General features: G+C 50.9%; 1 protein-coding gene across 2 annotated transcripts in view; it reads left to right on the forward strand.

Annotated features, from left to right (window-relative positions):
• The first annotated feature begins 1,315 nt into the window (after positions 1 to 1,315).
• Positions 1,316 to 26,871, forward strand: part of Litaf (lipopolysaccharide-induced TNF factor) — a 30,556-nt gene continuing 5,000 nt past the window's right edge. Inside the window, exons 1-2 of one of the 2 annotated variants that reach the window (XM_005391161.2) lie at positions 1,316 to 1,413; positions 24,716 to 24,946. In XM_005391161.2, coding sequence (XP_005391218.1) covers positions 24,721 to 24,946 — 226 coding nt within the window. In that variant the 5' untranslated portion in view covers positions 1,316 to 1,413; positions 24,716 to 24,720. The remainder of the gene's footprint in view (positions 1,414 to 24,715; positions 24,947 to 26,871) is intronic. The other variant, XM_013517903.1, reaches the window with a different exon arrangement.

Genomic DNA, 26,871 nt, shown 5'->3' on the forward strand with positions numbered 1-26,871 from the left:
TTAAAATGAAGAAAAGTCACCCTCACTCATAACATCTACCTGACAAACTCCCTGTGCTTGGGAGGACCTTGAAACACCACCTGTCCAATGAGTAGTATGTCATAGCTATGGTGGCTGCCTGGGCAGGTTGAAAGGTGCAGAGACTTTGGGCTGGGATGGAGCTGTCAGTTTGTCATGGGAACTTGGATAGCCATAATCCCTCTGGGTCTCAGCGTATTTTTCTTCTTTTTGTAAGATGAAGTTTTGCTGAATTACCCAGGCTGGCCTTGAACGTGTAATCCTCTTGCCTCAGTCCAGAGTGGCTGGGATGACAGGCATGTGCCACCATGGCCACCCAGCGTGGGTCTCGGTATCTTCAGGGTCTCAGTGTAAAGGCCCTGGATTCCATCCCCAGCCCTAAGATCCAGGTCTCTGATTCACTCTGGGGCTGCAGGCTCCCTGCCCACAGGGCCTTTCTCTCTCGATGGCCGTGGCAGGGGTCAGTCTACCCGCAGGACTCTACTTCAAAGCTCCATATCTCTTCGCGGCTGCATTCTGGCTGTGCCAGGGGGTGGGACTCCTGGCTGATAGGCAAGTGGGACCATGTAGGTTTCCGGTGCTTTTAGCGAGGGGGCACACACGCTTTATTAAACACTCTGTGCCAGCCCCTGCGCACACACCCCATCTCAGTTCATTCTCAGATTTTATGGCCTGGGTACTGTTGTCCGGCCCCTTTTACAGACCGGGGACTGAGCTAGGAAGGGTTAGGTGCCCAAAGGCACAGAGGGTCCGGAGCTCTGTCTTTACGGAGCTCAGTTACGGGAGAGGAGGGCCCGCCTCCCTCCAGGGTGCAGTGCGGCGGAAGCGCTCGGGTCTCGCAGTTGGTGGTCCGCGTGTCTTCGGGCAGAGAGGGGAAGGCGCACGCGCGAGGGGCAGCGGCAGCCGGGCCGGGAGCGGGAAAAGCGGGGAATCCGGAGGGGCGGCAGGGCGTCCTGGACACTGGGTCGGGACCGAGGCACGTGGGCAGAATTCGACCGGGGATCTACTGGGACCCGCCAAGGGGGGGTTTTGAAGCCCGCGGGAGGGGCCCTGGGGTGAAACTTGGTGTTCTGGGTTTACAGGCGGAGTCTGGGCGTGACGTGGGAGTGTCCTGAGGGCAGGGGGCGATCAGAGGACGCAGGGAAAAGCCCGTAGCGCCTGGCAAGGCCCTGGGTGCGGGTTGGGCGAGGGGGTCACACAGGTGCGAGGTAGGGGACGGTGGGTCCTCCGCGGCGGGCGGGGGCGGTAGAAGCGGGCAGCCCCGCCCCTGTCCGCTCAGCCCCGCCCCTGTCCGCTCAGCCCCGCCCCCGCCCGCCGGCCCCGCCCCCGAGCTCTTTTCCTGCCAGCCTGCGAGCTCCACGCAGACCTCCCGGTTCGACAGGCGGCGCGGCGGCGGTGAGTGCGGCGCTGGGGCCAGCGGTCGGGCGGGAGTGAGGAGGCCGGGGAGCTCCCGGAGCGGGATCCTCGACACTTGTCGGGAGCCCCGGGGCCGCTTCTTCGGCGGGGGGCTTCCGGGAGGCCGTGAGACGCCGTGGCAGGGTGAGGCTGGGCATGGGGTCCTTCCTCCCGGGGCTCGTTCCGCCACGTCCTCCCGGGGCTCTTTCCGCCACGTTGCAAGTGGTGTTCGGCCCCCGCGTCCCGGAGCTGGCCGAGCGCTCGTGCCACGTGTGGAGGGGTCGCGTGCTCTGCCTGTTCGCGGGATCCCCCTCCCGGGAGAGGAGCGCGCCGCACCCCCCCGCCAGCTTTTCCGGAAAAGGCGCGATTCTTTGCCGTGGCTGTAGGTCTCCGTGTTGGGGTTTCCAGAATCGTCACCGGGGATTCAGAAACAAAAAGCAAACAAACAAAAAGCCCAATGAGTTTCCCGACACCGCCGCTGGACTTCGGGGGGCGCGGGCATCACTCTTGACGAATGAGTTCCTCGCGGGAACTGGGATCACCCACCGGGGACACCAGGGGGGCCCTGGTTGAAAGTCGAGGACCCAGGCGAAATGAGCTCGGGCTCCAGGTCAACCTTAGGCAGCGTGGGAGTGGCCAGCTCAGAGCCCAGGCTTCCACCGGTCCTGGTGCGGGCTGGATGCTGGTGAGAGAGGCGGGGACCGGTGGCACAAGTGGGCATCACCTCTGCCTGCCAAGCCAAGCAAGTGCCACCTCCTCTCTGGCTTCCAGGGCATTGTGGATCTGGGCAGGGTGTTGTGCTCGCAGCTCTGGTCGAGGTAGAGGAGGTTGATGGGGACATGGGTATTCTGGAAGGGCCGTGCTTCAGGGATCAGGCCTGCTGGACTTTCCCTGATTTCCTGGTTTGGCTTTGTACTGCCTATGAGTGGAGCTGGTGTCTCTGGATATCAGTCTAAGCTGCGGTCATTGGAAATCCAGTTTCTGGAAGCCACAAGATCTTGTGAGCCACCTCCAGACTTCCCTTAGGGAAGGTATCCCTCCCTTTGACTTGGTGAGTTGGAGCTGGCTCAAGGGCTGCATGGAACCCGAGTCCTCTTCAGGAAAGTCACGATTGACACACATGTGTGCTTGATGGCTTCCGCTGGACCATCCCACCCCAGTCTTCTCAGAGTGGCTGTTGTAGACTGGGACTAACCCGGATGCTTGTAGATTCGTGTAGAGAAAGGCGCAAGGTGGTGTTTGGAATCCCTCCAGTGTTTGGTTTTATCATTTGGATCAAGATCCAGGGGGAGGGTGACTTGCTCTACCTGGCATGGAGTCACTCCCATAGAGCACTTGAATCTCCTCACAGCCAGCCTTACTGTGCCATCTAAAAGTGCACTCAATTCTCTAAGAAACATTTATTGTAGATCCACTCTGGGAAAGGGCCATCTTCCCTCATTCCTGTTACTTTAAGGCATTAATAATGGATGCTTTCATTCATATTTGAAAAAGTATCCTTGTTGTAGTGTTTTTGTGCAGAAGTGGCTCAGTGTTTGATGTAGGATCGGTTTTTAAGTCTCTAAAATACTATATTGAAGTAATTCCTTGTCTCTGGCAAATACATTGCTCTTTGTTCTTCTTTCAGTTTCTGTTATGGGTGATTGTGGAGAAATAAAATGCCACCTTGTCAAGGGTACAGGGGAAATGGCTCCTGGTCCTGAGGGGCTTATGATCTGGGTGGACAGTAGAAACACAGATGAAAAAGATAGTGCTTACTAAAACCCTTTTAACTTGGGGAAGTGCCTGAGAGTGGGAAGGAGGGAGCAGAGTTAGGGGAAGTTTCATGGAAAAGCTGAAGTGTGAACACTTTCAAACAAGCATAAGGTCTCACTCAGCAAAACTGCAGAGGGGGCATAGCCAGGCCCAAGGCCAAGGCGAATGAAAGAGGACCCATGAGAGGAAAGGCTAGAAGCCATTTCCAGCCTAAGCTGATTTCAAAATGATAAGTTGTGCGCTTTGCTGCCCTTAATCTGATCATCCCTGCTGACCGGAGATGAAAAGGGCTGCGGCCCCTTAGGGGCACAAAATTATCTGGAAGATGAATGTCTTCATAGCTACTGAGAGTGAAAACATGGGACTCTATAAGAGGAAGACAGGGAGTTTTGGCACTGTGACTTGTTCTTTTGTTTTTGTTTTTACTACCATGAAAATGGCCCTTGGAGCCAGGTGGCCTATCTTACTAGGTAAATAGACTGCCTTAATTCTTCATTTCTTTATCCCACACATGTTTTTGCTGTCTCTGGACATATGGCTTGATCTGGGCTTGACTGGTGTTACCTTGCCTTAGAATTGTTACTTGAGGTCAAGTGGTACTTTCCTGGTTCCTCATCATTTTATTTTATTGTTTAAGCCTGGGTTGACACTCTGGACAGAGGCGGTAACACCTTTGGATCTAATGGAATTTGTCCCTGGGCCACAGATTGCTTCAGCAGAAGAATTGTGTCTGATTTTATTGGGCTTGTAGGGATGAATAAGTGTAACCTCTTCCATGCTGCCAAGAGACTTGTGTAACAAAGATAAATCAACTGTAGAAAAGCATAACAGGTTGATTTGAACAAAATTTTACAAGACATAGGAATCTTCTGAAATGAAGACTGAAAACTCCAAGAAAAACTGTTCATTTTTATGCTCAGATCCAGTGAGGCTTGGACAGCCATGCAGAAATGTGACCAGACCTGGGGTTCGAGCTGGGGAACAGACTGGGAGACCATCTCAGGTTCCTCCTGGCCCTCTGGGTCACACGCACTCCTTCTCCTGGTGGGGCCAGGGCCTCTGGAGCCAGGGTCTTAAGATCTGCTGTCAGACAGGTGGGTGCAGTGTTCCTCCAGGGCCGGCTCCCACACAGGAGGCGGACAAGACTGGAGGGACAGTTGCAGGTACCGTGTCTTTGGGGAGAGGGGCCAGGTTTCTGTGACATGGCCCAGGGAAGAGGAATCCTAGTTTCTCTGGCTGCCTTGGGGGGAAAGAAGTAGGAGGAGGTCAGGGAGCCAGTGTTTCTGCTGCCCTTCCCGTGTCCCCCAGTTCAGAGTCCACGCATGCCACACGCCACACTTTGGGGTGTTGTTTTCTGTGCCCCAATAGGTTTTTTTTTTTTTTTTTTTTTTTTTTGGTTTTTTTGAGACAGGGTCTTGCTATGTAGTTCAGACTGGCCTTGAGCTCACTTTGTAGCCCAGGCTGATCTCGAATTCGCAACGATCCTCCTGCCTCAGCCTCCCGAGTGCTAGGATTACAGGTGTGCGCCACCAGGCCCGGCCTCCCAACAGGTTTAAGGCATCTCAGAAAAAGGTAATATTACAGAGGGAGTGTGGGTGGTAGCGATTCTTTGCTTACTTGTCTCCCTGTAGCAAGTTAGTTCAAAGAAAGTAATGATGGAGAATGTTAAGCTGTGTAGCCCGTGGAGCCTTAGAATTGGCAGTGATCCGTGGGTGAATTTAAGGGCTTGCTTAAATCTTGGGTTCAGTGAGGTTATTCATAGACCATGTACTGACAACTTAAAAATTTATTTATTTATTTATTTTTTTGGTACCGGGAAACAAACTCATGACCTCGCGCTTGCCAAGCAGGCGCTGTGCTGCTGAGCTAAATCCCCAGCCCCAGCTTAAAAACTTAAAAATACCACTATTTCAGAATGTGTTTAAGATAAAGAAGGAAATCAGCCATCATTTCATCACAGGAGCACGAGTTTTGCTTACTGGGTGGCTTCTGGCTTTTCTCACTGGCTGTTTTCCTTGTAACTGAAATCAGAGTACCTACAATTTGGTATCCTGACACAGGCTTATTAATGATCTCTGTGCGGTTTCATCAAAAGCAATCATTCATGTACAAAGCGGGGATGTGGTTTCACCAGGAATCCAGCGGGAAGTGGCCCTCTCTGATTGTAGGGAGCAGCTCAGCTCTCGGTGGATGGAAGCATTTTCCAATCAGTGTAATTTGTAGTTCCACCATATTGAACCTGGGTTTGAGCTGGCGGTAACTTTATCTTCTACTTGTGGAGCAAGTGGCCCTGCAGGAACATGCTAAATTCAGAAGATGTAACTTGAAAATATTTCTCTGAAATATTTCACTGAGCTTCTGTTTTTTTTTTTTTTTTTTTTCTCCCAGATATACTGAATTTGAATTTGGAGTCAGAGTAACTTGGCTTGCCAGGCAGATGCTTATACTCACTTTCTTCTGTAGAGGACGGGAAGTCTGTTTCCCCTTTTGTCTGAATCCTTCCTCTTTACCATTTACGGTTTAAGAAGCACCATTCATTCATTCTCCTTGGGCCATAGGCAGGGCCATAGGCAGGGCCAGTTCCATTATGACAGTGTTGCAAAATCTTTATATTTTAAAGATCACTAGCTAGTGGCCCCAGGGTTAAGAATTTTTTTGGGTTTTTTGTTTGTTTGTTTGTTTGTTTTCAGGTACCAGGAATTGAACTCATGACCTTGCGCTTGCCAGGCAGGCACTGTGCCGCTGAGCTAAATCCCCAGCCCCAAGGTTAAGAATTTTAAGCAATATTTGGCTTCAGAAATGTGCAAGTTGGATAGTTCTTTAGGGTTTGTGGTAGTGTGGATCCACGATGTTGTATTTTTTGTAAAGAGCATTTTTCTCCCAAGGCCCTAAAAGACCAAACCTTTTTGGCCTTCCCAGCGGGTTCTCAGTCTTGTTTACAAAGTAGACTGTTTTCTGCGGTAACATGACAATTTACATGTGAGTGCCCCCATTTTGCTTGAAGGAATCCTGTTTTTCTTGGGGTCATTTCTGTGATCTACAAATTCAAGGAGCACTGTCTAGTGTTGGGCCAGAGCTGTAGATATGGGAATGGAATTGAATATTCTTTTTCTTTTTGGAAGAATTGATTTTAGAGGATTAAATTGGTGGTGAAAAAGCTGCTTTATCTCCCCAAAGGCCTTACACTTTTGTATATTGATCTGATACCTAAACCTAGAAAATAGTTTGTACCAGGGCAGAGTGTATTTTTTAGTAGCATTTACCACCTACATGTGGTTAAAACTACTTTTTGAGAGTTCTGAAGTCTACTGTTTAAAGGGAGTGAGGATTTGTGGACAGGCAAAAATGTGCATTCCACCTTGAGAGGTAACTTGGAAACCATGCTTTAGCTGAAATTCTGGGGTATCACTTTCAAATTTTCCCTTCTGTCTTTTTCCCACCTCCCCAGTTGGAAATGTTAGAAACCTTCCCCTATCCCCTTGCCTTAATCTTTCGATATTTAGCCAACATACACTAAAACAAAACAAAACTTACAAAACTGAATTATTTTTAAAATTTTGCATTTTTAGATTGAACTTCAGTGCTTTTGGGTGAGAGTTGTCTATTCTGATTCACCCTGTGGTTTCCATTACAGTTATTTATAAAGTGAGTGTGATCTCTGGAGATATTTATTTTTTGTAGCGGGAATCAAACTCAGGACCTTGCCCTTGCCAGTCAGACGCTTATACCACTGAGCTATATCCCCAGCTCTCTGGAGATAATTAAACTTTATATTTTTTTCAGTGATGCTAGGAGATGAACCTAGGGCCTTGTGCACAGTAAGCATGAGCTAACATTGAGCTACACCCCCAGCCCTGAAGCTAACTGTATCAGTGTTTACCAAAGAAACAGGTATAACACAAGATACACAGATATATAAGAATTTATGCCGGGCGTGGTGGTACACGCCTGTAATCCCAGCACTTAGGAGGCTGAGGCAGGAGGATCATTGCAAGTTCGAGACCAGCCTGGGCTACAAAGTGAGCTTAAGGTCACCCTGAACTGCATCTCGAGACCTTGTCTCAAAAAAAAAAAGAATTTACAAGATTGGCTTACAGTGGCCACCCACAGAATCAGATGTAGAAGAGTGCAGAGGATCTGTCTACCCACTAGAGACTGAAGGATCCAGTTGAAGGTCTGGAGATCACTGCAGTGTCCCATGTGAGTCCATATCAGGAGGCCAGTGGGTCTGCTGGAAACCAGGAGATGGCATTTAAGGTGAAGGTGAAGACGGGAGCTCCTCCGAGGAAACAGAAGCAGATCCATCCAGGGAAGAAGCTACCCTAAGGTGTGGAATTGCTGAGCCAGTTTAGTTGAGATTATCTTACTCAAGTTGACACAATCAGTCAACCATCACACTAACTTTTTTTTTTTCACACTGACTTTTAATGCTGGAATGATTTTCAATTTCCAAGACGGGTACAAAGTTAGTACAGAAAAGTCCCTCTCACTCCCACCAGCTTCCCCTGGGTTAGCGTCTCAAGTCACTGCAATGTATTTGTCAAAGAAAGAAACCGGTATGTGTCTGTCACTGCTTGCTCAGTTCCATTCTTTATTTGGAGCTCACCAGTGTTTTCACTGATGTCTATTTATCTGTACCAGGATCCTACCCACAGCCAGTCGCTTGTCCCCGTTCCATGGCTGTGACACTTTCTGTCTTTTTTACAACCTTAACAGTTTGGAGGAGTGGTGATCAGGGAGTATATAGAATTGAGTGCAATTTGGTTTTGTGTAATGTTCCTTCTTGTGATTGCACTGGCATCGTGGCTCCTGGGAAAAGAGACCACGGAGGTGAAGTGTCTTTCTCAGCCCACCCCATCCAGGGGACATGGCAGTGGCACCCATATGTTCATCTTCATGGGGGAGTGGAGTGAGGTGGTGCTTGCCATCTTCTCTGACTTTTGTTTATGTGGTACTGCAGCTTAATTTTCACGGAGTTACAGCCCCAGCACCTCTTCTCTCAACTTTTTTTAAAGTTTTGAGTCAGAGCTTCAATAAGTTGCTAATTGTCCCGGCTGAGCTTCAATTTGTGATCTTCCTGCCTCAGCCTCTGAGATTGCAAGGATTACAGATGTGTGCCACCAACCTGGCAGACCCTGAAAGATCCCCTCAGTCTAGCCTCTCAGGAGAGAAAGAGAAACATTAAGCTGTACCTCCTGGAGGGGGAGTATCTTTGGATAGTATCTGGATTTTTATTTTTGGTTTTGTTTTATTTGAGACAGGGTCTCACTATGTAGTTCAGGCTGTCCTTGAACTCATGGTGATCCTCCTGCCTCTGCTTCCTGAGTGCTGGAATTACAGGTGTGTACACAGCACACCCAGTGAGTATATTATTTGGAATTTGTCTTTTTTTCCTCTTTTTTTGGTATGGATTTGGGAATCAAACTCAGGACCTTGCACTTGACAGGCAGGCATTTGTGCTGCTGAGCTGGATCCCCAGCCCTTTCCTCATTTAAAAAACAGAAGTTTTTCTTCTTTTGCAGTGCTGGGGATGGAACTTAGTGCCTTTTATGTGCTAGAAAAGTACTCAACTAAGGAGCCACATCCCAGATCCTAAAAACAGACATTTTTGCCGGGCATTGTAGTGCACATCTGCATTCTAGCACTCTGAGGCTGAGGCGGAAGGATCACAAGTTTGAGTACAGTCTGGGAGACTGTCTCAAAAAAAAAAAAAAAAAAAATTGGTTGGGGCTATAGCTCAGGATGAAAGAAGGCTTTAGATTCCATTCCTAGTGCTGGAGGTGGGGAGACATTACTAAAGAGCTCCTGCTAGAGATAACTGTGTTGTGTACAGGGTATCAGAGTCAGATGGGCCCCTGACCCTCGGCCCTGTGGAGCTGTCCTGTGGGGTGGCTTTCTCCAGGCCCCATGGGGAATCCAGAGAAACAGCACAACCCTTGCCTTGAGGAGCATCCCTTGGTCCTGTTAGGGAAACTGCCTGGCACAGGAAGCTGATAGGAGGTGGGCAACAGCAGGTGTCATCAGGCCTGGGTGGAGTGGGAGGCCAGGAAGGCGGTGGGAGAGTGTGTCAGGGACCTCGCTTTCCTGGCAGCAGTGGTCCTTACACCTTGCTAAAGGCAAGACTGCAGTTGCCATCCTTTTCCAGGCGGCAGTAGTTAAATACCCTACGGTATCTGGAATTTGGCAAAACCCAGGAAGCGAGCAAACCCAAGGCTGCAGGAACGCAGAATGTCTCTGAGCAGGTGCCCAGACCTGTCCACCACACTCCCAGCAGCGCCTGGGAGCTCTGTAGGGACAAGGGAACTTTGCCTACACCCTCAGGGGCTGCCATACATTAGTCCATGGGATAAACCCACACTGGGCAGATGAACAGGAGAAAAAGGTTACAAACTGATTACCTGCACAGGGGCATCTTGGGAGAACCCACTGAAATCTAAAAGCTTCTAGACCCTTGGGGGGTCTAGGTAGTGTAGGGAGTTGGTGATCTGGGAGACAGTGGGCCCGTTGAACAGGTGACAGCCGGTGACAAAGTTCTGCGCAAAGGGCCGACCTTTGTTCTTCCTGTGGTGAGTCACTCGCCCTCATGACGGATTCCTGTGAGTTCTTGCTGGAGAATCTATTTCACGTCAGATGACAAATTCAGAGAAAGCTCCCTGTCCTGGGGAGACAGGAGCAGAGGCAGGAGAGCTCAGAGTGCCAAGGAGCTGAGCTTGGGGTTCATTTTCTGAGCCCCAATACTATTAACTTCGGTTTCATAGAGAGCATTCTTGCACCTGGGTTCTGCTGGGGTCCGAACCCTCAGCAGCTTCGCAGTGCACGTTGGGGTGCGAGGTGGGGAGGGGAGCCATGGGCCCAGGCTGGGCTAAGCGGCCTAGGATGGTCCAGGACCCCCGTGTGGACAGGAGCCTGCCCCCTCTCCCTCCCTCACCTCCTTTTCTCCTCTGTTTGTGTTTAGTCCCTTTCCTCTCCCCTCCCAGACTTCAGGAAGGCAGAGAAGGGTGGGGTTCATTTTAGGAGAAGGTCAAGACACTCTGGGGGGACGTTTGGAGAGGCTGTGGGTCAGAATGTGGCGGCACCAGCCCGCCCCAGAGGCCAGGGCTTGTGTGTTGAGACGTGGTTTTCTGTGCTTGAAGAAGACTGGACCCTGCGCCCACTGTGCTTGATGTGTGTTTCCGCCCCCCGGGAGCTGTTGGGTGGCTTCTGCTGGGGGTGGCTTGTCCTGGTATTCTGGGTTAGGAGGCTCACTTTCAGGAACTGAACTCTCCTGCTTGGCAAGAGTTGAACACTGTTTTGTTGGGGGAGGGGGCATTCAAGGAGCTCTTCCACTGCTGGGGATTGTTTTGGTCATGCTGGGGATGGAACCCCTCGGGCTTTGCGCATGCTGGCAAGTGTTCTCCCAAGAGCTTTGCCCTCCAGCCCCACCTCCTGGTTCTTGAACTAGAGCCCTCTATGGGGTCCCCAGAAGGCACAGCCTGGTGCCCCCCTGATAGTGAGAAGACCCCTTCATCTCGACCACACCCGACTGGCCCACCAGGCTCAGCTGCCCCACAGGGGTGCTGCTTGGGACATTGTCCTTACTGCTCCCCTCTCCCACTTGGCCCTCATCCCCTCCCAGAGCTGTCTTAGAACGCAGACTCAGTTTCCCCTTTGTGGCTACTCCTGCATCTCTCCTTGTCTTCTCATCCTTGGGGCACCCAGGCTTCAGAACGCTCGGGGATGAAAATGGGTCATAGTACGGAATTCAGGAAAAATACTTTCTGGTGGTGAGCAGGGTGCTGCCAGTGTGAACTCGGGGGTGACACAGTGTAGCGGTAGAAAGAATATCTTCTCCCCAGACAGTAGTTGTCCCTAGGCATCCTTGGGGACTGATTTCCAGGACCCTGCAGATAGCAGTCTCTGCATTGATTCTGATAATTACTTCCAGTAGAGGGTAGCATAAGGTAAATACAGGTAAATAACCATCACGCGGTATTGTCTAGGGGACCGTGGCAACAGAAAACCAGTCTGTACTTGTTCAGTACCAGTAGTTTTTTCCTCAAGTATCTTCAGCCACGGTTCGTGACGCTTCGGATGAGGAACACGGATGTGGAGGGCCAGCTAGTGAGAACCTCTAATCACTGTGCAAACAGGGAGGGACTGAGGCCAGGCAGGGCAGGGACACAGTTCAAGGGACAGAAGACTGATGACATCACTTTCGCCCAGAGCTAGAAGGGCGCCTCAGGGAGGCCAAAGGAGGTTTGCGGAGACTTTCATCTAAAAAGAGAGCTTTAATTTCTTTGTTGACTGTGTCAATATTGCTGTGGGTCAGTACCTAGGGGATCAACCGAAGCAGAATGTCTGTCCACTCCACTGCAGTCTACCTGCTTCTGTGCAGACACCCCCGGGACTTTTTTGTGTATCCTTTAGGGATGTAAGAAGAAACAGGACATAAACAGAAGGTGGCTTACTGTAAACACAATGCTGGCTCTTTTCATGCGTCAACATAGCTTGAAGGTGACTGCATTTCCGCACATAAAACTTCCTCATTCCATTTTGCACACCCTTTCCCTGTGTGGCTGGGCCAGCCGTCCCGGGACAGTTGTTTCCTGTCTTCCCGTTATTGCAACGTGCGGGGAAGATGCCGTGGGCTAGAGTGGGGTTATCCTGAGTGCAGATCGCTAGAGAGGAGGAATTCCTGGACCTCAGGACTCCTGCACATTAAATATTCGCAGAATCCTCCAGGGGCGACCCTCATTTTACCCTCCATTAGCACTTGCTGAGAGGCCAGAGTTTCTACACCCAGGCCAGCTCTGTGTGCTTCAAACATTTTGTTCTTTTCCAGGTGATGGGGTGAAAAATGATAGGACATCAGTTGTGAGGATTTTTTAAAAATGAAACTTTTATTTTACAATAGTTTCAGATTTACAGAAAAGTTGCAAAACTAGTGAAGAAAGTTCCTGTATCCTCTTAGTCTACTTTTGCAGCTATGACATAACACTTGAGACTGGTAGTTTATAATGAGCAGAAATTTACTGACTTCCAGGATTAGAAGCTGAAAATCCATCTAGCTGTTGGCATTTGCCGAAGGTCTTGTGTCCTCACCTTGGCTGAGATGGCAAGAGAGAGGGAGACAGAAGCCAGAGACAGTGACTTGATGGGATGCATTCAAAGCACAGCATTCTGCTCCGCTCCTCTGAACCGCACTTGCAAGTTATTTTCATCCCAACCCCGTAGCCTCAAAGCCCTGACTTGTTCTAGGGCCAACTCAAGTCCAAAGTCCAGAGCCTCTTCTAAGTCAGATAGGGTGGAGGCTTAGGTGTGATTCACCTGGAGGCAAGTTTCCTTCCGGCTCTGAGCCTATGAAATCAAAGTAGGGAAAGCAGTCCCTTTCCAAAGGGGGAAATTGGCCAGAAGAACACGGAGTAAAACAGGTCCCAACTGAGTTCTAAACCCAACAGAGTCAGTCACATTAAATCTTTTTTTTTTTTTTTTTTTTTTTGGTACCAGGAATTGAACTCAGGACCTTGTGCTTGGCAGGCAGGCGCTTGTGCCACTAAGCTATCTCCCCCAACCCAGCCACATTAAATCTTAAGTCTCCAGGGTGACCTTTCCCTGGTGTGCCACCGCCCCCCCAGGCCTTGGTGGGCCACACTCCTATGGCTTTGCGGGACTGGAGTCTCAGGCCTGCAGCTTTGGGGCTGTGGCTCTTACCAGCCACCAGGTCCGTGTGCTCAAGTTGTCTGCTCACCCCCAGAGGAGGCCATTTATTTTTGGTGAAAAGGAAAAAGGGTTCATCTGCTCACCAAATCAAAGGAGGCCGTTTATTTTTGGGGAGAAGGAAAAAGGTTTATTCAAAGCCAGCTGTGAGGAGATGGAGGGGGCCTCATCACCCAAATCTCCATCTCTCTTCCCACATAGGTTGGGGGGAGGAGCTGTCGGGGGAGGGAGCCAGGGCACAAGAATGTGTGTGCAGGGTAGCTTCATCCCTCCTGAACCCCGCCCCGGGGCGGCATCTGTACTTTATCCGGGTGGGCGGGCCTTATGCCCAAGGCTTGAGTGAGTTTGGATAATTCCCTTGTCTCAAGAAAAAACTTCCAGCTTCTAAAGTCCCACGTTGCAGCGCTGGTTCCGCCCGCAGGCTAGAAGCTGTCCTACTGGGTCTGTGGTGGTTTTGCTCCCACCTCCGTAAGGCACTGCTCGCGCCAGCTCTGCCGAGGCCCCCAGATGGTCCACGCATCCTTAGAAACTTGGGTGGAGGAAGCCACGCCTGCCAAGTCTCCTTTTAGATGCTCCCAAGGTGTATGTCTTACAGTTTACTGAGTGGGGGCCCAGGCCTGGTGCGTCTAAGAGATGTGGTACCACAGACTTGAGGCCATGTTGCTTTGGTCCACCCTTGGTTTGTTTTCCTAATGAGGCTTTTTCCTTGCATCCAGGGCCAGGCAGAGCTTTTCAAGCTTCTTCCTTCTACTTTCTTTTTAATTACAAATTCCATCGCTAAGTACATTTCTTTCCTCTTTTCATTTTACTGGTGTGATTAAAAGAAGCCATACAGCACTTTCTGTGTAGCGATTTCTTCCACCAGATATCCTTGATTATTACTCTTCATGCCTGCCTTCCAGGATGGACAAAGCTCTGGGATGGACGGCCCCGCCACTTTCTAGCATGAAGGGCCCATGTTCCAGTTTCCAGGAAGCTGCACCCCATTTCTACCTGAGTCCTGTCAGAACGGTCTGGAGTAATCTCAGAGCCCTACTGGATCCGCCCTGAGGCTCCTGCCACTGTGGAGGAACTACCTGGCTCTGGGGGGAGGAGGCCCTGTGAGGGGGCTGGACTCAAGGACAGGCTGAAGTTGAGGTGTTTTTCACTTTGTGTGTGTGTGTGTGTGTGTGTGTGCACGCGCGCGCGCACCCGCTACCAGGTGTTAAACCCAGGGAGCACTGAGCTACATCCTTAGCCCTATTAATTTTTTTCACTTTGAGATTGAGTCTCACTACTGTAGCTCAGGCTGGGCTTTGAGTTTGTGATCCTCCTGTCTCAGCTTCCTGAATAGCTGGGATTATAGGTGTATGCTGCCACACCCCTGGCTATTTTTTCTCACATTTTAACAAGGAAAGCTGATTTGGAGAGCTCTGGAGAGGAGCCAGCTGTGAGAGACCAGATGAGCTGAGGGTGCAGAGTACCCCAGAGCCGGTGGGGCTTGCTCTAATCTCTCCCCTGACCTCCTGATTGCCTCTTGCAGGGACCCTTAGTGGTGACATAATTCAGGATCATCTCGATCTCAGGATCCTTAATTTGACCCTGTAAGCAAAGTCCCTTCCACTACTTCAGGTTGATATCCACAGTCACAGGCTGTGGAGTAACTGCGTGAGACCGTTCGGTCTGCCACGCTGGGGGCTTGTGGGAGGCTCAGACGGTGGGGATTTAGACACACATGTGACTGTGCCTGGGAGGCTGTGGGGCGTGGTCCCAGCAGGTGTGATGGGGGCTGTGTCTGGGTCTTCCTGCCTTGTGGTTTGGCCAGTCTTGGGACTGGGCAGGCCCCTCTCCAGCTTCACTGCACTTCCCTGTGGGGGAAGTGCCACCCTCTACAGCAGCCCATTTACCATGTGTTCCAGGCACATGTTCTCTCTGATGCCTTCTGAGCTGTTAAGTACTGTTGTTAGCCCATTTCCCACACCAGGAAATCCAAGGCCCAGAGGAACTCAGCAGCTCACCACAGGTACACAGGCTGGAAGTAGCAGAGGTGGGACTTGAACTGAGGAGACCTGGCCCCAGGGTTTCTGTTGCTTAACACGGTACCTACCCTAAAGATCCAGCGCCCTCTCTCTTTTGGCTCTGTTCACGCCCCTCCTGTGCCCCTCCACACCTGCCTTTACTGAGCAGCCGCTGGATATTCAGGAGGCCAGGCCTCGTCCACCCTGCACTTTGCTGGATGAAGCCCCTGGCCTGGGTAAGCGAGAGGGGGACACACAAAAGTGTGTGTGAAGGTCCCATGTTTACAGCATCTTGGGTACTGGGCAGTGACAGTGACATCTCCCTGATTCCTCTGAGCTGGGTGGCCCCAGTTTCCCTGCAGGCCAGTTCCTGGTGGGCTTTTGCTGTGAAGCCTGTGTGCTGTCTGCAGGGTCCTTGGGCTCCATCCCTCTGTCCTTGGCCTCCTTGCCTTGGGCCTTGATGGCCTGTTGGTCATTTTGTCAGGTGGAGTTAGGGACGTGGACAAAAAGGACCCGGGAACTGAATGAGGCATCCCTGCCCCTTGTGTGTGACGAGTGAACACTGCAGGTGGAGCTGCCTGCAGAGGTGCCCCCTGTACCGGCCGGCAGGAGTCATTGACATTGGTGGCATCTTGGAGTGCAATCAGGTCAGAGCCTCAGACTTCACTTGCCACCCACGAAAAAGGCTGTGTCTGCGGGGAGTGACGGGCATCTCTGAGTTTGACGGTGTGCTGTCAGCAAAGTGCCTGCTGGTCTCAGTTTCGAATGGCGCAGACTGTTTGGGGCTCAGAACTCACTTTGGCATGTTGAGTGCTTTATGCTGCAGGACACTGGGAGGTCTCTCTGGCCTTCTGCCCTCCAGTATCCCACCCTCTCTGTCCCCACTGTCCTTAGAAAATAGAATTCTTTGCCAACAGGGTCATAGCATGTGGACCTGGAATTATGTTTCTGCCTCCCATGGAGGCTTTGACCCTGGGGGAATTCCTCACCCAGCTTGTCTGACAGTACATCCTAAGACCCTCGCCCAAAGGCCCTGGCCCACACCTGCGAGGAAAGAGGGGCTGCCATGCAGAGGGCGCCAGGGCACCTGAGTGGACAGCTGCTGGCCCTGTCTGTCCCTAACTCAGCCCGCACCCTGCGCTCACTGCCACCTCTGCACAGCTCCACCGGATCCGTGTACAGGAAAGGACATACTGCCTTGGTCTGCAGGTCTTCAGTTAAGAAGGTTTCTGTGTCATGGGAAACTTGGGTTCAGTATATCTGTTCTGCTGTCTTTGCTGTAAGACGAAGGAGTCCCACCTTCCTGCCCCTGGCCTACACCTTTCTTACTCTAAGCCAGGCATGGGTGTGCAGAACCACAGCCCTTGTGGATGGACCAGCCGTGTGGACTTGGTCCGGAAGAAGCACAGCCCATCTTGGGGCTTGGAGATTGGGGCTTGTTTCCTGTCTGGTTTTATCTTGTTCACATGCCTTCCTCCACACTTCCCTCTTCAAGGCTCCGCCCACGTGTGGACCTGACCTCCTGCCTGGACATGCAGGCGTTACTGAGGAGCACAGTCACACCCCCAAGGGTCCGCAGAGGAGCGGAAGGAGCCCAGGCTCACGAGATTCTCTTTCTGGAGCGTGTCTGGCGATGCCGTGACATTTGAGCTTCAGAACCTCCCGTTACCTTGGGCTGAACTGTGAGGCTGTCTGTATCGAGACTTCTTGTACATAAACATCTTCCTTTAAACACTGTGTTCTCCGATTCATGGAGTCAGCCTCTCTTATTTCTGTCCCAAACTGCTTTCCCCCCGCCCCCTGCAGTGCTGGGAATGAACCCAGGGCCTTTGCATTGAACTGAGTCCCTAGCCCTTATTATTTTTTATTTTCCTCAGACAGCATCTAGCTAAGTTATTAAGTTTCCCAGTCTGTGTTCAAAAGTTAACCCTCCAGCTTCAGCCTCCCAGAGTGCCAGAATTACAGACAAGGACCATCACAACCAGCTTCTTGGTGTCCTTTTTAAACCTATAGATACTGTTTTCTACAAATATCTATGAAAGCACTGGGGTGATTAACTTGTCCTGTTTTGCTTGGAACTTCCCTACATGCAGTGCCAAAAGGCAGGTATCCAGGGAAACCTCTGTCCCAGGCAGACTGGAATAGTGGCTCGTCCTGTGAATTCAGGCGTGTATCAGGTGGAGTGCTTGTGTGTCCCACATTTTGCTGGGTGCTTTGTACAAGTAGGTTCATTTAATCCTCCCAAGAGCCTTATGAGAAAGAACCTGCCTATGTGCTTGCACATTTTACAGATGGGCAAGCCGAAGTACTGAATGTAGGCCACTGGGCACCAAGTTCAGCACCTTGACCTCTATACTGTGCAGACAGCTCCGAGGAGGAGTGAATGAATTCTCCCGTGGGCCAGAGCAGGCTTCCTGTCTTGTTTTTCTTTTATTGAAGTAGAAGTTATATTCATATAAATATATATATATATATTTTTTTTTTTTTAATTTTTTTTTCTTCCCAAGCTCTGAAGATGGATCCTAGGACCTTGGCACTGAGCTGTGTATCCCCAGCCCTGTGTTTATTTATTTATTTATTGAGCTAAGGTCTCACTAAATTGCTAAGTTGCTCAGGCTGGGCTCGAATTTGTAATCCGTCTGCCTCAGCCTCCCAGAGTGCTAGGATTACAGGTGTGTGCTGGCTAAAATTAGCCATGTTAAAGCAAACAGCTTGGTGTAGTACACTGATAATGTCCGTCATCCCCCCAGAGAGGCCCGTTTCCTCTCGGTGCCTTTTCTGCTGTCTCTGTGGATCTACTGGTGTGAGCATCTCATATACATGGACTCACAGGTTTGTAGTCCTTTGCGTCTGGCTTCTCCCGGGCAGCACTCTTTAGAGGTTCGTTACTCCCATGGCCAGGACGCTGGGTGGTGAGTGCAGTCTCCTGAACCAGATCCGTTCCTCTGAAATTGGGGTCATGTTCTGCTGGGTTGGGGTCTGCAAACATTGACAGCTCCCCTGCTACAGACCCCGGCCCCATAAGGTAACTGAGGGGGCGGTGAGCGCCAGAAATGACAGCCCCCACTGGGCTCTTGCAGAGAATGCTGGGCCTGTCCAGGCTGGCATTTTTAGAGGCAAATCTGTAGCTGAAGTGAGGTCCCTGGCAGTTTATTTCTGCCTCCTGAGTTTTCCAAATGCTTCAGGTTGTTGAAGATCTCTGGGCCCAAGGGTGTGTCTTTCTCCTGGCTTTCAAAGGTATCTAATCTAAGACCTAGCACTCTGAGAGCCCGAGGCAGGAGGATCACAAGTTCAAGCTTAGCCTGGGAAATTTAGCAAGACACTGTCTCAAAATAAAAAAGGGCTGATAATATAGCTCTGTGTGAAGGCCCTTGGTTCAACCCTTGGTACTGAGGGAAAAAAAATAGACCAAGTAAGTTGGCAAGGAACCCCTCTTCCCCCCGGAGAACTGCTTTACGTGAGCAGCTTGGGTGGCTCCTTCCCTTCAGAGAAATTCTGATCTGTTCCCAACTGTGAGGGGGAAGAGCTTTGTGAAGATCCACACCTGATTGATCATAAAGATCCTGATTCTTGTTTATGGAAGAAGCGGCTTGTTTGGAATTACAGAGTGCTCATGGACAAAATTGTCAGGTTTTTGTTTTTTTAAAGTCTGGGCTGTGTCAAAGTGGAGTACGCGCAGCTGCTTGGCAAAGAGGAGGTGCTGATCCCTTGCAAGTTCCCGTGTGCTATTCCCATCCCGGATTAGTTTGATTTGGGGTGATTTGTGCAAAATGAGGCTGCTGATTGTGTCTGGGTCTCCTGGCCTGGGAGATGCTTTGGTGAGGTCTAAAAAACTCTGGAATTCAGTGGCTGTCAATCCAAGCCTTTGTCCTTTCTCTCTATGTGACTTGCGGCAAGCAGTTTAACTTCTTTGAGCTCCAGTTTTTTCACCTGTTTTTAAAATGGTTCATTTTTTGTTGTTGTTTTGGAGAGAGGGTCTCACCATGTAGTTCAGACTGGCTTTGAACTAGCAGCAACCTTCCTGCCTCAGCCTCCCAAGTGCTGGGATTACAGGCGTGCGCCACTGTGCCGCACTACACAGTATTTTACCAGTTTTGGGGGAGCATCATCCTAATTCTGTTCTTGATGACTCATGCAAGGGAGTGAATTGCACATCCTGTTTCAGTAAAGTAGTCCTCGAGGCTTCCTCTGACTGCGCTTGTAAATCCAGGTGGAGGGAGTCGTGAGAGAGAGATGGGTATTGTAGTGAGCAGATCAGCTCGGAACCTTTGGACTCAAAGTAGCTGCCCACTGGAGACTTAAACAGGCCATTTGCAGCCCCTGCTATGGCCTGGCCCTCCTCTGTCCTTCCTATGCGAGGCCTCCAGCATATTGGCTGGAGTCCAGGCTGTGGGTCTGGACTGTGGGCTCCTGGAGTGACACCAGGGAGTGACTCAGGGACAGGGTGGAACTGGCCACCAGCTGTGCTTATCCCCAAAACAACGTGGGGAGAGAGAGCCCTTGGGCTGGGCAGCCTCACTCTGCCAAAGGTGGCTCCTGACGTGGTCATGGAGTAGACTTGGACTTCTCTGGAAAAGATCACCCGGTGCACGGGACACCAGGACCTGGCTGATGACACGTTAAACTACCCTCCAACAGGTGCACTTACGGCAGCGAGCGGGGAGACACGCCTGGGCATACCAAATGAATACATGCTGGTGACTGGAGAACCCATTTGTCCCACACACCTGATCTTACACATCAAGCGGGCTCCCAAGGGTGCTAAAGGGAAAGACCAAAATTTCAGATGTGACAGTGGCAGATGGCCCTCCCCAGCTCAACTCCACCCAACAAAAATCTTATCTCTTAGTATTTCATTCCCCTTGCTTATTTTAATTAATTAATTGCTTTTTTTTTTTTTTTTTTTTTTTTTTTTTGAGACAGGGTCTCGCTATGCAGTTCAGAGTGGCCTTGAGAAAATTTTTTAGCCCAGGCTGGTCTTGAACCCACAACAATCCTCCTGCCTCAGCCTCCTGAGTGCTGGGATTATAGGTTTGTGCCACCACGCCTGGCTCAGTTAATTGCATTTAAAACAGTTTCATTTGTCTCCCTGAGGTGGGGCAGCTGCAAGGAGACCAGGGCTGGGAAGCTGGTTGTGTTGGGGCTGCTCCCAAACACAGGCCGTGGGGCCCTTAGTGGCCTTGGCCCCTCTCTGCCTGCTTTGAGAACAGTGCCCTGCGAGAGTGAGCCGCTGAGACCTGGAACCTTGCAACACGGGGGATGTTTCCCCTGGAGGAGACCTCAGAAGCCCAAGCGGCTCTGTCTGCAGCTGAGGAAGCCAGGCCCGGATCACATAGCTGGTTGTGGCCGTTTTCTGATCGGAGTCGTGTCTCTGGGTCCGAGCCACTTCCCTTTCCTTTTATGTGGCCAGCGGTCATATCTGGCTGTCTCAGCTTTCAGGGCTCCGGTGCGGCGTGGATGTGTGGAAACACTGAGACTGTCTAGCAAAGTGGCCCCCGAGTTCAGGGGCCTTCCGAACGCAGGACCCTGTTAGGCAGCTGCCAGGGTCACACGCCCCTGAAGCTGGCCCCAATCCCTTTTTCCATCTTTAAAGAATTCCTCTCTCCAAATTTGGAAATAGCTAATAAAAGAGTCATTCTAAAATGGGGAAAACAGCAGTCCCCAAGCCTTTGTATTTTCTTGGTAGACTTCAGGGATGGTGGAAAGTGGGTGCAGGATCTTCAGTGAGACACCTTTTAGAGGGACAGTAGCATGCCACTCGCAGGGTCCTAGTGACAAAGTTAAACAACTGGGGAGGGAGGAAGGAGCCCCCCTGTGTACCCCTTTATTTCCCTCACAAAGCTCCCAGTCGCTGTGACAACCCAGACTCCACAGTGGCGGCCGTACTTGATCAGTGTGGTGATCACCCAGCTGCCCAGGGCTGCTAGAGGGGTTCTCCAAGGCTGCCCTCTGACGAGGCATAACTAGCTGTGCTGTTTTGTTAAACTCAGAAATGCTTTCCTATCACTACCAGTTTGTTCCAGATAAAGGGGAAGCATTAGTTCTAATTTGTGCTAGGGCCTCACCAGCACCCAGGTGGCCTGAACTTTGGGGTGTGAATCTTTTGATGGTGGCAGCATGGCACACACTTGTGTGTGTGTGTGGGGGGGTGGTGCCAGGATTTCAGGTTTGAGGAGTTGATAAGGAGGGGGTGGGTAGGTTGGCCTCCTGTGCCCCAGGGGAAGCCAAACTGAAAAGAAATGGTGGTAGGGGGTAGAAAATGAAACTGGACTCAGCTAGGTAGCTTAGCGCCATTTCCCGCCTTGGGGGCCTGAGGGAAAAAGGCTGTGGAATTTAGGAAACTTTGAAGCCAGCTGGTTAGGGTTTTGATTTTATCCTTCTGGCCTGACGCTCTTGTTTCTTTCAGAATTGCAATTGTGTTTATGTGTCTGAGTAAAAGCAGGGTTTTCAGGGGCCATACATTAAAGTTCCAGAAGACACAACCGACCGTCTGAGTGCATTGGAGAGGCGGGCACAGGGGTTCTGTCCAGAGCAGGAGGCTGGGCTCTTGTTTCCTCCGAAGGTCTTGGGCCCCCGCCCCCAGGAATTCCATTGAGTCATTGTCCTCTGCAGCCTGTCTGCCTGAACCGTGGCTTCCCATGCAGGACCCTGCTTGCCCCTCCCCGGCAGCCCAGGCCCACAGTGCTATTTTAGGGTTCCCAGACACACCTACAGCCAGTGTTTTCTGGGCCTGTAATTGTTCACATGACGCAGTTTTTGTAAGAAACTGCGTAGGCAGGGCTGGGTCTGTCTTCCTGAAACAGGCAGGGATGGCGTGGTCTTGACGTGTCGCGCACAGGGCAGTGACCTCAGGGAGCGGGGAGCACGTTGCCCCTGGGCTGGTGAGGGCCAATAAGCCCTGCTGGTGCCAAAGCCAGGTGATGGACAGGCGGAGGGGGCCACCTGGGAGCGACATCACCCGGCTTTTGCGGGTGAGGGGACTGTTTGTGGTCTCTGTTTCTTCTGCATTTCTGTTCCTGTGTGACAGAGGGAACTGACAGCACACTCCAGACCACTTCTCACAGTTCATCTCAGTTTTAGAGCTGAACTGGTTTTCACAAACGTCTCCTCTGATCTTGTGAAACCCTCTTCTTTCCCCGCTGAGCTCTTCTTCCTCACCTACAGGCCTGGCTCAGCTGTCCTTTCTGGGCTCAGAAGGTTCCTCTGCTCTCTGACCTTCCACAGTTCCCATTCTCACAGGGTGATGTGCAGTAGAGCCAGGAGAGCTGCCTCGGTCATGTAAAGTTTTACTTTTTAATAAAATTGTAAAAGGCATAAAGAAAGCAGTGACATTAACTTTGAGAATACTTTTCATAATTTGACTCCATGTATGTAAACTAGGGTCATTTCTCACATAACCACTATAAATTTTTTTGTTTTTGTCTTTTTGAGACAGGGTCTCGCTATGCAGTTCAGACTGGCCTTGAGCTTACTTTGTAGCTCAGGCTGGTCTCAAACTCACAATGATCCTCCTGCCTCAGCCTCCCGAGTGCTGGGATCACAGGTGTGCACCACCACGCCTGGCTCTAACCACTATAAAATTAACGAGATACTTTACAGTATTTTTTGCATACTAAGTTCTCAAAATTTAGGGGGCATTTTGTTTATATTGACATCCTCTTTGTGTGTGTGTGTGTGTGTGTGTGTGTGTGTGTGTTGCTGTGGCTGGAACTTGGGGCCTCACAGGTGCTAAAACCTACCACCTTAAAAGCTTTTTTGAAATTTTGAGACAGTCTCACTAAATTGTCCAGGCTGGCCTCAAACTTGGGCTCCTCCTGCCTCAGCATCCCAAGTCTAGGATTTACAAGTATATACCACTGTGCCTAACTGGATGTTACATTTTTCTCTGTCTTTCTCTCTTTCTTTTTTTTTTGCAACTGGGACTCAAACTCAGGACCTTGTGCTTGCCAGGCAGGCACTGTACTGCTGAGCTATGTGTCTGGCCGATACTAATTTTTTTTATCAGAACATTTTGATCCACATACAGAGTTCATCAAATTTACTGTTGCGGAACTAGGTTCACGTACCCAAGTGGTCCCAGTGGTTACATACAAGTGTATCAAGAAGTACTAGCATTTGCTTTTGGTTTGGTGCTAGGGATTGAGCCCGGGGGCCTTACCCCTGCTAGGCAAGTGCTCTGCCACTGAGCTACACCCTCAACCCCAGTTTTTAAATTTAAATTACTTAACTCAGATTAAAAAACAACAAAAACTGGAGCAGCCTCAGATGACTCCTGGCCACACCCTGGAAGCCCAGATGGAGGTCACGTCCATCACCCAGAAATCCTGCTGGCTGCCTCAGTCCCTTCAAGTCTGAGTGCTTTGGGGGACTTCTTCCTAGGCCCCAGCCCTAGCCTACTCATTGCACCTCCCTCTTTCCTCTGCCCTGAGGCTGAGCTTCTTCGGAGGGGTCCCTTCTCCCTGCGACCGGGCTTCTTTCTCCTCCACGTCTGGGAATTCTGGAGCCTGAGGCCCACAGGCTGGGCGGGAAGAGCGGGCAGCCCGGCCCAGCGTCCTGAGCACACTGCTCAGTTCTCCCGAAAAGGTTTGAATGGCTCTCTTACCACAGCAGGAGACGCAGCCACACAAAGGACGCCGCTGTGTCCTGCTTCAGCTGCCCGGTGGCCACTGCGCAGGGGCGCACCTGGGTCGCGGGGTGTAATTCTAAGCAGGCAGCGGCTGTGCCAGGGAGGGAGACCACTTCTTTGCCCTCATAGAAGAAAACATGTGCCCAGCTGCTCTGGGAGTGGCTTTTCCAGATGAGAATGGGTATAGATCTGTGCGTTCTCTCTTCTCCGCCTCTCCCTCCCCGTCTCTCTTTCTTTCTGTTTCTTTTGAGGTGTTGGGTATGGAACCCAGGGGCTCACGCATGTTTGGCAAGGGCTCTACTTACTGAGTTTCATCCCATTCCTTTTCAGTTTTTTATCTTGACATGGGTCTGAATCCGTTGTCCAGGCTGGGCTTGGACTTTCTATCCTAGTGCCTCTGCCTCCTGAGTAGCTGGGAGTACAGGTGTTTGCCGCACGCCCGGCTGTGTGTTTACTTTCTACAAAACTATTAGCATACATGACAAAAAGGGGCACATACCTTAATTGCACAGTTTGAATTTGTATAAAGCAAACAAACCAGTGTCATCAGCTGCCAGGTTAAAGACAGAAACTGGAGGCCTCACACCCCTCCAGCGTTTTCTTGTTTTTTTTTTTTTTTTTTTTTGGTTTTTCTCCGGTACCGGGAACCGAACTCACGACCTTGCGCTTGCCAGGCAGGCGCTTTTCCCGCTGAGGTAAATCCCCAGCCCCTCCCTCCAGCGTTTTCCTCCTGCATTCTGAGCTGCCCTCCGCGCTTGTCCCTCATCACCTGTTCCTGAGCCCCCTGCCCCTACATCCCACAGCCTGCGTCTTCCAGGCCCTGGCTGCTATCGCTCAGCACTCCATTCTCTGTAGTTTGTGGTTGGATTTTGAACGCCTTCGTCACTTCTGTCTCCTGGTACCATGGGTGAAAACCGCACTGGTTTTTAAAGAGAAGACATGCTCGGTATGGGAAGGAGCGAGCATTATCTTCCGGTCCTGATCTGACGTCCAAAGAAGAAACTCCTCAAATTTGGTTGATGTCTCTCGTTGGATTTTTCTCGGTGATTTGGAAGCCTACTTGCTTATCTTTTATCTTAGGAAAGCCTCTGTTACGGTGCGTGTCTTGGGTCTTGAAGGGACATTTCCTCCCTTTCTGACTTTCAGATAAGGCTGGATCTGCCCTTTTTTAGCAAGATGAAAGATTAGATGTGAATTTCTTATCTGGTGTTTTCTGTTTTTGCTTTAGATAAAATGTCGGTTCCAGGACCTTACCAGGCAGCCCCCGGGCCTTCCTCGGTGCCCACTGCGCCCCCATCCTATGAGGAGACGGTGGCAGTGAACAATTACTTCCCAACGCCTCCAGCCCCAGTGCCTGGACCAACCACGGGGCTCATGGCGGGCCCAGATGGGAAAGGCACGAGTCCTCCTTTGTACTATACCCAGCCAGTGCCTGTCATCAACCCCAGTGCCAACGCAAGTAAGTGAGGCCCCTCTTGCCACCCCACCCTACCCACCACTTACCCTCGCCCTGGCCTGAGGACGCGGAGTCGGGAGGGGCCGGAGTACAAGAAGCCCGTGAGTCAGACCATCTGTGTTCACATAACCTCCTGTGCCTCAGTTTCCCTGTCTGTGAAATAGGACTCAGCCGGTACCTACTCCCTTGGGTTGTTCAGATAAGATACCGTCCCATATGCCAGCACACTCAGTAAGTTAATGACTGGTGGTTGAGCTCAGTTTGACCCCTTGAGGTTTTGAAGGAAGAAGAAATAATAACTTTAGACTTTAAGATTATGCAGTGATCATTAAATAACTTACTCTTGAACCAAAAAGTTCTTACTGCAACTTATATGTTAGTGTCCAAGTATGCTTCAGTGCTGCTTTTCCAGAAGGAGCGTATTTCTGTGGGTATTACTGAGCTCAGTAGCTCTGGGCAGTAGGGAATGTCCCCAACACAGAGATTACAGGAATGGCATTGTACGGATGTAACAAAAAGGAGCGGAGGGAAGTCAATTTGACAGAAATCCCAGCAGGAGCAACTTGAGTGCTTAACGATTTCCACCCCCGGAGAGGTCTTCTGACTGTGGTGCCCGGGTGTTCTCACACACACCCTCCTCCGCCTGGCGTTAGCGTGTGCATTCGCTGCTTGTACGGACACGGTGGCCAGCGTTGTCTTCCAGGGCGGGGTGTGCATCTTCTGCCTCGTAAACTGCCCTTGTCAGAGGGCCTTGCAGTCCATACAGGAGGCTGTGTGACACCAGGGGACAGTTGGTATGGTTACACCACGTGCGTGTAAGGCTGTTTACAACCCTTATGTTGAAACAATTCTGCTAACTTCCTTTTTTTTGTACCGGGAATTGAACTCACGACCTCATGCTTGCCAGGCAGGCGCTGTGCCGCTGAGCTATATCGCCAGCCACTTCCATATTTTTAAGCAGAACTTTATGGAGAGGTTATGCACACACCCTGAAGTTCACTCTTCTCCAGTGCTCCGCTCAGTGGCTTTAGCAGATCCACCCCGTACCCGTGAGTGGTCCCTTCCCTCCTCCTGGCAGCCACTGATCTGTGGCTGCAGGAAATTGGGGCTGAAACCCCCCTCTTCACTGCTTCTCTCATTATTACCCATGGGCCATCTTGGTGGGACCACTGGGGGCTTAGGGGAAACAAGCTGACTCAGACCCTCGGGGCAGGCCCAGGATCCTGTGGGTGTGGCATCTGTACACCTCGAGGCACACACAGCCGTTCCCCATCTCCTGAATAGAGCCTTTGAGAGCCTCTCAAGCGAAAACTCTGGAAATCTGCTGATGTTTCCTCTTCTTCCATTTTCTACATTTTTCATTTTTTGTTGTGGTACGATACATAGCATGAAGCCCAGGCTGTGGTACGATACATAGCACGAAGCCCTTTCGCCGTCTGAGAGTGCAGCTCAGTGGCCCTAAGTATATTCGTGCCGATGCACAGCATTGCGTACAGCGTCTCCAGGACTTGTCCATCTCTTCAGAAAGCACCATTGCTCCCTTTCAGCACCAGCTCCCCAGCCCTCTTCCCCACGGACTCGGCCACTGCCGTTCCGTTTGCAGTGTCTGCACACGACTACCCTCGCGACCTTTAAGTGGAGTCAGACAATACCTGTCTTTGTGTGGCTGGCTCACTTCACTGAGTGTGACCTCCTTAGGGTTCATCCACACTGCAGCAGGTATCGGGATTTCCTTCCTCTTTAAGGCTGAATAACGCTCCACTGTGTGGGTAGACCGCAGCTTATTTCTCATTCATCCGTGGGTGGCCACTTGAGTGTCATGAACAGTGGTGTTAAATCTTTTTCTTTTTTTTCTTTTCAGTACTTGGATTGAACCCAAGGCCTTGGCACTTGAGCTACATCTCCAGCCCTGTGTTTTTTATTTCTGG

Source organism: Chinchilla lanigera, unplaced genomic scaffold (genome assembly GCF_000276665.1).
Source record: "Chinchilla lanigera isolate Chin_1 unplaced genomic scaffold, ChiLan1.0 scaffold00041, whole genome shotgun sequence".
In the NCBI taxonomy this organism is placed as follows: domain Eukaryota; kingdom Metazoa; phylum Chordata; class Mammalia; order Rodentia; family Chinchillidae; genus Chinchilla; species Chinchilla lanigera.